At 36.1% G+C, this 9,638-nt stretch overlaps 2 protein-coding genes and 1 long non-coding RNA gene across 7 annotated transcripts in view; 1 reads left to right on the forward strand and 2 right to left on the reverse strand.

Annotated features, from left to right (window-relative positions):
* Positions 1-2,211, reverse strand: part of LOC100643574 — a 42,629-nt gene extending 40,418 nt beyond the window's left edge. The window contains exons 1-2 of one of the 3 annotated variants that reach the window (XM_048407546.1): positions 2,053-2,211; positions 1,746-1,929 (exon numbers count right to left, since the gene is read on the reverse strand). The gene's annotated coding sequence lies outside the window, so the exon portion shown is untranslated. The other 2 variants (XM_048407545.1, XM_012310036.3) reach the window with 2 other exon arrangements.
* A 1,861-nt stretch (positions 2,212-4,072) lies between these two features.
* Positions 4,073-4,970, forward strand: LOC125385454. Its single transcript, XR_007224751.1, has 2 exons — positions 4,073-4,534; positions 4,661-4,970. It is a non-coding gene; the product is annotated as an uncharacterized LOC125385454 (long non-coding RNA).
* A 62-nt stretch (positions 4,971-5,032) lies between these two features.
* Positions 5,033-9,530, reverse strand: LOC100643848 (PAN2-PAN3 deadenylation complex subunit PAN3). Of its 3 annotated transcripts, XM_012310038.3 has the most exons (10): positions 9,145-9,529; positions 8,288-8,519; positions 7,953-8,036; positions 7,779-7,859; positions 7,319-7,694; positions 7,114-7,230; positions 6,789-7,028; positions 6,418-6,700; positions 5,765-6,119; positions 5,033-5,626 (listed from the first exon to the last, which is right to left on the reverse strand). In XM_012310038.3, the coding sequence occupies exons 2-10, from the start codon at positions 8,363-8,365 to the stop codon at positions 5,510-5,512; spliced, it is 1,731 nt and encodes a 576-aa protein (XP_012165428.1). In that variant the 5' UTR covers positions 8,366-8,519; positions 9,145-9,529; the 3' UTR covers positions 5,033-5,509. The 3 variants fall into 3 exon arrangements, with proteins under 3 accessions (XP_012165428.1, XP_003396400.1, XP_012165427.1); XM_003396352.4 differs by having other exon boundaries at positions 7,779-8,036; positions 9,145-9,530; XM_012310037.3 differs by having other exon boundaries at positions 7,779-8,036; positions 9,135-9,530.
* Positions 9,531-9,638: the final 108 nt, after the last annotated feature.

A 9,638-nucleotide genomic window follows, 5' to 3' on the forward strand; every position in this document is an offset into this window, starting at 1 on the left:
GTAAAAAGCCGAGAGAGATGTATCTATGTATGTGTGATAAGTCCATGCGCGTGAACTGTGTATATAGTACCTTTTTATGGAATACGGTATCTTCAAAGTGGTGTATCCATTAAGTGTACTGTCATATCGCCACGCGTTTTTTACCACGTTTTCGTTTAGAAAACTTTGGTAAAAGAAGATCATTTCGGATACTTTATGGAGTAATTACCATTTTTATAGGGAATACCGGTTCCTCTAAAATTATATTACAGAATGTTTAATGTCTGGTGTTTTAACTACTCAAATAACAAAGATTTCATCTTTAACCTGATCTTTTTACTGTCCGAAATTCTAACTAAGATAAATGGATTTTTATCCTAGCATACAATTCACTCATGGAGAATGAAATGCTATATTATGTCACGTACATAAAGGATCTTCTATCTGAATGTGGAACTTATGCTGTCATATTTGTAATATCTATATCTTGTTTTCTTAAAGCCTAATTATATTTCAAAATTTTTAAAAATGAGAAATAAGATTAGAAAAAGGGAATAATTTAAATGAAAATAAACTACAGAAAATTCTAGAAGAAACTTTGACGGTACATCAGATTCTACGTTCAAATACCTTCATAGCTATTTTCAATTCCAACAATAGATTCGATCTCTCGTGTAAAACTTAAAACTACTTTAGAACTGTCGGTCGAAGCGTTGGCAAAGTTCCGTCCAATGAATTCTTTCTGTTCATGGGGTTTGCCGGTTGTAATTCGAGATGCAGACCGATGTCTCTACGCTTTCAACGAGAAAAAGAATATATGCAGGAAACATCGAACGTAAACAATAAGCTCAAAACGTGACAAACATGATTCAATTGTCTATTACGAAATTTCTTTTTATTTCGAATAAAATGCAATTAAAAATTTTTCAAATTTAAAAAAAAAAAATAAATTTTTTAAATGATAAGGAGATATTTACAATAAATTGCACATATAAATGTAAGAAATATATTTATATCAATATTAAAAACTCGTATGAAAAATGAACGAATAATAAAGCTGCACGCTTTAGAAACGCATTAGAAACTTGCATAGTTTCTGCACACTTCTGTTAGGACATATGAGAAAGGTCTGGTGAAAATATGCTGAACAACGATCGGGCTTCGATCTTCTTATTCTATCGAGAATCGATACGTAAGACGCGTGGTCCATCGAGGGAGGCCGTCTAACAAGCGTATTACGTTAGAAAGAAATGGCTAACCACGATTCGTGGATAGAGGGTGAAAGAGAGAAGCCGATAGAGTCCATCGATCGTCGACGGCAAACACGAGCGCGCTCGCCGAAAAAAAGGATCTGCAGACTCGTCTCGATAATCGAGAAGATTATATTAATGTTTCCACAACAGATACAATATTATGTCCAAATCTAATATCTTATAATTGGAAAAAATGAAAATTAGATTGCAAATCGTAGGCGCGAAATGAGAGGTAGAGTAAGGTATACTTGTAGAGAAAGAGAACGGTAAATTACAGGGCGGGTCTTGCCGTGGAAAATCGATGGGAATACACGGAGAGCGTGTAGAACGAAACACGGCGGTGCTCCAGAAGAAAATTGCTTCGCGTCTTCATCGACGACGCGCGATCACTTCCGTCACGGAACCCGCGCACGTAAAAGGTCCACCATTTTCACGCTCGTGGATCGACATGAGAATTATAATAGAGAAAGAAATTCTGAAGAAAAAAAAGAAAGTGATAAGTATATTACATACCTCGCGCCGTCTCGAAGATGTAAATGTTCTCTTGCTTATTTTCCAGGAACAACCCGATGTGGCTTGGTAGTCCTGCTAACGTTTACGTGTATGTTGACACGCTCGACGATGCAGGTGGTGGTAGCGGTGGTAACAGCGACACTGATAGTAGTAGTGGTGGTGGTGTAGCGATGGTGATGCCCCGCTGGTAGTGGTTGGAAATACGAAAAAATGTATACGCGTAACGCGACTGCGCCACTGGACCGAAGTGAGACTGGCTCGAAGCGAGTCTACCGACTACTAACTACCAAAGCGACGTGATACAAACCGTGTGCGTCCTCGTCGCGGTGCTACCGTGTACTACGTGTTGCTGCTGCCAGAGCCACTACCGCTCTACTCGCTCCACGACGACCTCTTCCCTCTTCTGTGTCTGCCTCTCTACCATCCCTCCGAGTCTACGCAGCAGCAACCTTCGCCTCGCACAAGCAGCGCGGCGCGGGGTTGCCGCTACCAACGTCGCCCCATCGTATCGTTCCACTGCGCTGAAGGATATTTTCAAACTATACCTGTAATGTATAGAACCTGCCTGCTATTTTGCATCGCTGCTCCGCGGGTTTCGCCTCTACAGTCATGGAAATGATAAATATTATATCGCCCAGAGATAATGTTGCTAATCGTTTGTAACGATGGGATTAAGCGGGAAGAGATGAAGCCCCGCTAGGATTAAACTCGAGAATAATCTAGAGAATAAATATAGATCAATGTCCTCCAGATGAATATACGAAATTATTAGAGGTTTTAACAATGTTTGAGGATCGTTTAAGGGATTAATTTCAACGGAGACGTATACGAATGATGATGATAATAATATTACGGTTAGGAATAAATGTAAATTTCAAATACAATGTTATATCGTGGGAGACAAGTATGAATCGATACCCCTGTAGTTGGAAAGAAAAATACAGATGAAGTAGAAGCGTTATAGACGATAGCACGAAAAGCGTGACATAAAATGACATTTAAATTAGAAAATGTAATTCACGCCATCGTATTTTGCAAGTTTGTTCTTACCGACAATCGTATTATGCACTCGCGTTACATTCCCTTTTTTTGGCGTTTAACGAGGATTAACAAATAACTTTGCTCGTAAGGTATTACGTATATCGTGGCGTCGTTGGGATACTAAATTATCCAAGCATTCCCCAGCATTTGCATTTGCTAATTAAAAAAGAAATGGGATAAAGAGGATGAAAATTGTTTGAAACGATATCGTTAAAAGTAGGGATTACATATTTTAATCAACCTCGTATTTCCTACGTAAATCGTGTTACTACCATCGTCATGTAAATTTGCCACGACACACATACATTACCAGATAACTTGTCTCTCGTATCTAGCCAACGATTAATCTCCGTAACGTGGCGATTAAACCACGACTGTGAGTAGGCAAGAATATCGATTCAAACGAATCAGATGCAAAACATGGTGTGTACGATGTTCGTGTGCGTGTGCACGAGCCGAGGAACAGTTAACCGTTATGGGAAGGGAGAAAAACACGCGCTAACGAACTTCATGTTGACCAATAGTCGTGGCGCGTTCTTGTTCGACCTACACGTCCGATAAATGAATTCTGGTAAAATTTTTTATCGTTAAAATACCTCGACTTCACGAAAGTCAACATGCAGAAGGGACAAGAGGGGAATAACTACAGATGGACGGGACACTCAATATACCATATATTGCGCGAGCATGTTTCACTGGTATCTCGCTTTTCTTGGAACACACAGAAGAAGTTAGACGTTCTTCCTCACCAAGCTCAGGTCATATACATTCGCTGGTTCCTTAATTGCCAGCCAGGAGTGGTTTCTCGCTCAGGAGGCATACCGACTAGTGTCTTTTCAACCTATACACTGACGATGTGCTTCATGCGACCTTCCGTACAATCCAGTTTCACGATCGTGGGACGATCAGAAAAAAAATCGCCTTGCGCAAGGGTTCGCTGCTCCGGCCGTCAGTTTAAAGTTTCTTAACGACCGGCGGAACTGGATTTAAAGTGAACACGATTTTACGATCTTATTATAGGTGTATCTTAGATCTTTCATTGTGTTTATAAGATGATAGGTCGACCAGATTACTTTAACTGGATCTACCGACTACTAAAGTGTAAAACATTTTCAGAAGAAATCAAAATAAAAGTTATATGAAAAAGTATATAAAGTAAATCCCTAAAATTATGCAACGCTGTAAATTTATAAAATTTGTATAAAAATTACAAATTGATAGCACATGTTTTTTCTGATATTAAAAAAATGTTCTACTGATATTATTGAGATTTTTTTTACAAAATAATTAGTGACGCATAAAAATTATTGATAATAAGAAATATTATTTTTATGAACAATATATATTATTGTTAAATGTGATAAAAAAGTATCGCATAATGTTAGCGTGACGTCTCTGGGTTAGCGGGTTGATGTCGAATAAAATGAAGACTTACACGCGGTCGTACTATGTGTATATGGCAGATACGTATACGAGAAGTGATTGTCAGAAGTGACACGGCACGGGGGAGTAAATCACGTCGGCATTAAGACAATTAGGTGTAGAACGACGGGTTCAGCCGAGTCAGTTGACGTGTCTTGGACAGAAACAGATGTCTAATATGCCTTTTATTTCGACTCCATGGTCAGCCATACATGCACATATAAGTTAAACACTTATTCGAACCACAGGACGTACGTAGGATAAATGCATGGGCGTCGATACAGAGCATTAGAAATGAGGAATAATGTGACACATATTATAATCATGTAATTACGCAATTTTCGTTCGTTACAACAAGTTATATATAGGAAAATTGTTGTTTAAAATATATATAGGTATTACCCCTGAACTTGTGTATCGTTGAAAAATACATGCATAAGTTCTGGTTTAAGGTTGCATTTCACGAATAAATCGCTAGCGACAACCATGTGCATAATACTATTGAGAGAGTGTGCGTGTGTGCAAAAGTCTGCCCGTACTGCGGTCGTGCAATTGTGCGAAGGAAATGAGATCAAGTTTGAGTGATTGCGGACAGCAGTCGAACAGAGGCGGAGAGAGGCAGGGAATGGAGATAGGACAGTTCAAGAACCGAATCTACAGATTGCCAGCTGGATAAATTGGAACAAACGAAATACCAGATTTCTGCGAGTATCAAATACCATCGTTTATAATTATTGATACTTAAAATATAAAAATATATTATTACAGAGAAATATAGTGGATTTTTAATGACATGTCACTTTGAAATAATTACACAGGATTGATTAAGATTGCTTTCAAAAATAAACATTTATTTCAAAATTAATGCTTATCAGTTTTATCCTAAAAACTAAGATCTATCCTATACACTGATTGTGTTTAGGTGTATTCACGCACAAAACATCTTAAGAATTCATTACATTTTTACGTTGTGTACAATCTTTTGTTTGTTTGTATGCTACCATAATAGCTTTCACAACAAGATCAAACGCTTTCAGATTTACACCATAACACTCCTTGCACACATACATATATTACATTCAAATACCAGAATGTATTTTGCATATAACCTTTCAATCAACCTTGTAATCATGCTTACAAACTGGTTCACATACTATTATTCTTATCACCAACTTAATTCTTAGATTAAATCTTACTTTTCTACGTCTTCATAAAGATTAAAATAACATACAATCGTGATATCACATTTGTAGTTCAGAGTATATACTATGTGGTCAATCAAGAAAAAATGTGGCACGGATCTAAACAGCTTCTTTTGCGGATTGTATCAGTTCTCCAAATGAGGTTTCCAAACATTGTCGTAGTTCTGCATAACTTACTACTAATATACTCTGTTCATCTCGTGACATCAAACATACCTATAAAATTAGAAAAATACATTTTAAAGTACATATTGAACGATTTTTAATTATTTGAATATTTTGTATATTACTAAAGAAATTGAAGTTACTTTAAAAGAAAAAAAAAAAGTATGATTTTAGAAAGAAAAAATTTACCTTATCTTGTGAACCTGAATCTAACTTGTTTAAACAAGATACGACATGTGCCATATCCAACCAAGGTCTTCCATCAGCTGCTACCTGATGGAAAACATAATCCCTAAACAATTTGAGCATGTATCGGTCGCCTGTCTCTGCCCACGTAGGTTCCATATTAAGGTCGGGTCTTTCGTTGATAGTACCCAACTTTACAAGTAACTTAAATAATCTCCCATTTTCTAATTCCTTGGAAAGTTCATTTTCCAATACATCAGATCGAAGCTGAGCTGCATCTAATTGCGTATAAAATCGTGCTCCAATCATCGGCATGAGATCTGTTACACTTCTTCGTGCTTGATTCGAAAGTAAGTACCTATAAAATTATATTCGTTTATGAGAACATACATTAACACGAATATAGATACATTAGGTAACATAAGATGTGTCACTTCTTTTTTCTTTATCAAAAGTGTCAATTTCATAATAAAATCTATCTCGCATAAAAGGTATTACCTCAAGATGATTATAAATAAATCAAGTTAAACAATGAAATGTTAAATTGATGAAGAAATGTATCATGCAATGTTTTCATCATGTTAGAAGTTACTGAGTAAAAAGAAGAGTTAATGTTAAGTGTTAGAGTTAATGAGAAAGATAAAATGTATACATACAGAATAAGGTTTCGAAGATCCGCAGAATAAGAACGTGTGACGAGCTCGAGGGAGGCTTGCATGTTGTCGCGATGGACGGCTAGGAGACTGCGACATGCTAATGCCAACACCAACTTTCCTAAGGCGATTAAATCTTCTTGCTGATAGTGTGCTATAAGCGAAAGTGGATTCGCTGAGTTTCCATCGAAAGTAACAACATCTGGTATAGCTACACAGCTTAAACGAAGTCTTGTTGGTGATGTAAGTAACACTTTTGTAGGATCTAAACACCTATATGCCAAACCTTTAAATCATCAAAATAAAAAATATTATTTAATTATCTAGACAATAAACAAATAAGATGTAAGATAATGTAATTGATAGATACAAACCAGCAGCGTGTACAACACGGAGTGCGGCAGTTAACTGAATTATGTAGCTCCATATAACACTTTCTGATAGCATACTGCTATGCTGTTGTCTCAAAATAGTATTCTTGGTATGACTATAAGGTCGAGGAGCATTTGGATCTGAAGAAAATGGATCTGTATAACCATTTAATTCAGTTGCTGAGAAATGTTTAGTTAATAACGTTTCCGACCCCGGATGATAATCGTAAACAAATACCATGGCTGAAATAATAAAAGTACATTTTCATAAAAGAAGATTTTCATAAAAGTACATTTATCAATTTCATTTTAAGAAGTTAATACATACAATGGTCACCAAAAGCCTTGGTGGTAAAAACTTCTCTTAACTGCACTAAATTCGTATGCGATAATCTTTTCCACATATCCACCAACATCATACACTTTGTATTAGCAAGTCTGAAATCTAAAAATATAATAAATGCTTATTTCATTACCAGTTCTGTACCTCTTACACAGTATTAAATAGTTCGTAAGGATATAGAGATATTCACCATGTATACGTCGCAGACAGTAACGTGTACCGCTTTTAATGCTAGTAGCTTTGTACGTCGAAGTGTGATATCCTAGCATCGTCGAAGCAGGCTTATGAATTTGTTCCAATGGACACAACTCATGATAATTATCTACCTCGTTTGGTAGGTCAGGAAATCGTACTACATCAGGTTGTGCTAACGTTAAAGCATTTTTTTGAACAATATCCATCCTTAAATTTTCACTGACAAAAAACCCGGTGGTTGCTTGAGGGGGAGGGGTTGAGGGAGCTGAAGAACTATTAGATGACACAGGTTTTGTAGGTTTTACTGGTTGGAGGTGCGCAGGTGTACCTGGATAGACATAACCTATCTGACCTGCTCCTACATTTCCAATCTATACACAAAAGATATTAATTAATTCGTTAATCAATTGAGCGGAATTAACGAAAAGCTTTTCTGAATTTCTACAATTACTTACACTTTCAGTTCCTTCCTCAGTTCCAACAGTATCAGCTGCTGCATTCCCAAGGTAGAAATATGTAGTACCACCCACATTCTCCTGTGAGTGATAAGAATTATTGAAAAGATTTGGGGAGCTACTGTTACTACCAGTAAGAGCTCTTCCAGGTACAAATTCTGGACTGGCAGTTACCTTTTTCTGTGAATCCAGAGAAAGGTTAGACAGATGTTTGGCGACAACTGTAGTACCTAGAGCTATCGCTGAATTTTGGCGATTCTGTTAAAAAATATATAATAAAATTATATTAATGTGTATCTTTTCTATAACTTATTAATAGATATCTTGTGTATATATATGTGTATATATATATATATATATATTATTATTATATATATACAATATATTATATATATTATATTATATATATACAGTATATTATATATATATATACATATATATAATAGCATAATATAACATAAAACAATATCTTTATTAGGAGTTTTTTCAAATAAATTGCAAATAATTACCATGTAGGTTGCAAGTTTAGATTCCAATGGCACACCGTTTGTTTGAGTTGTATATGGAACAAACATTGATGGGTCCATCTCTTCCTCACCCACTGCATTTACTATCACACTTCTACTGTCCGTCACTTCTACTCTCTGTATTTTTCTTTCAACGGGAATGAACAAATGTACTTTATGTATGATTATATTTCCTTGTTACACAGATGCACAATATAACATCAATCTCCAAAGCCTGCAACACATTTTATAAATACACAAATATAAATAAAAAATAAACTTACAATTACGTATTTTACATATTACTCCAACTATCATTCAATATCATTTTGTAACAATAACTATTCAATAATAGTATAAACTATAATATATATATAAAGTTCAAATAATTATGCTTTGTCAAAAAATTAGTTCATTTGTTCTCATGTGACAAAATTCAAAGTTAAAAACATTACTATCTTCTATTACTATTAAAAAAAAAAGACAAAAATTATTAAACAAATAAGTATAATATGTCCAAAGCAGCTACCATCTACTTAGAAATTACAGAAAACCGATTTAATTTTATTTACACTACTCGAAATTTACTCCGGTATCTGCTTGTGTTCGTCAAATCGGTGATGCATAAATTCGATATAAAATATACTGCTCGTTATAAACGAAGGATCACTTGCCGCGTATGACTCAATACGACTAAACATAACAACAAATCGTAAATCCTGAATGAAATTTCGGGAACGATGAGCGCAGCTCGAGCCAAGAAAAAAGAAGGAAAACCGAAAAGAACAAGTAGAATCGCATGCTATAGCAATGGCAGCTGATTTTGACAATACAAGTGAAAAAGACGCACAGGATATAACCTTGATTCCACGTTATTGGTGATGCGAGGTATTCACTCGTGAACACAATTTCGATCAAAAGTCCGTATGATTGTGCAATAAAGACACTGAAAACGATCTAATACGGCTACGTGTACGATAAAACGCGTATGGCAAATAAGTACGGCAACATAACCATTTATACTGTCACTGATATCGCGTCGGTGGTACGGCGCCAAAATTCCGATCTCTCCGATTTCCGAAATGGCACTGCAAACGCACTCAACGAAATACAACTGTGAAGTGATGGTTTCGAAGCAGCCTGCTCGTATTATAACATCCCGGAGACAAAGGAGAAAGCAGAACCAATCCGAAACTTGTATGTTTATGGTGTTCTCCCTTTGCTCCGGCCTCCTATTTATCTCTTTCTCCCTCTCTTCCTTCCATCCCCTCTATTCATATCCTTCGATCCGAGCAGCTGTCTCTCTACCACAGCTTGTCTCCGGGCGCGCGAGTCACGTACCTGTATATTTACC

Source organism: Bombus terrestris, chromosome 7 (genome assembly GCF_910591885.1).
Source record: "Bombus terrestris chromosome 7, iyBomTerr1.2, whole genome shotgun sequence".
Taxonomy (NCBI): Eukaryota; Metazoa; Arthropoda; class Insecta; order Hymenoptera; family Apidae; genus Bombus; species Bombus terrestris.

What these genes read in the sequence shown, in the direction of transcription:
- LOC100643848 (XM_003396352.4), bottom strand. Translation starts at nt 8,365, where the DNA reads ATGGACCCATCAATGTTTGTTCCATATACAACTCAAACAAACGGTGTG. An exon ending in CTGTCTGCGACGTATACATG is followed by an intron (nt 7,231 to 7,318) that starts GTGAATATCTCT and finishes TTATATTTTTAG; the next exon opens with ATTTCAGACTTGCTAATACA. An exon ending in ATTCAGGTTCACAAGATAAG is followed by an intron (nt 5,627 to 5,764) that starts GTAAATTTTTTC and finishes CTAATTTTATAG; the next exon opens with GTATGTTTGATGTCACGAGA.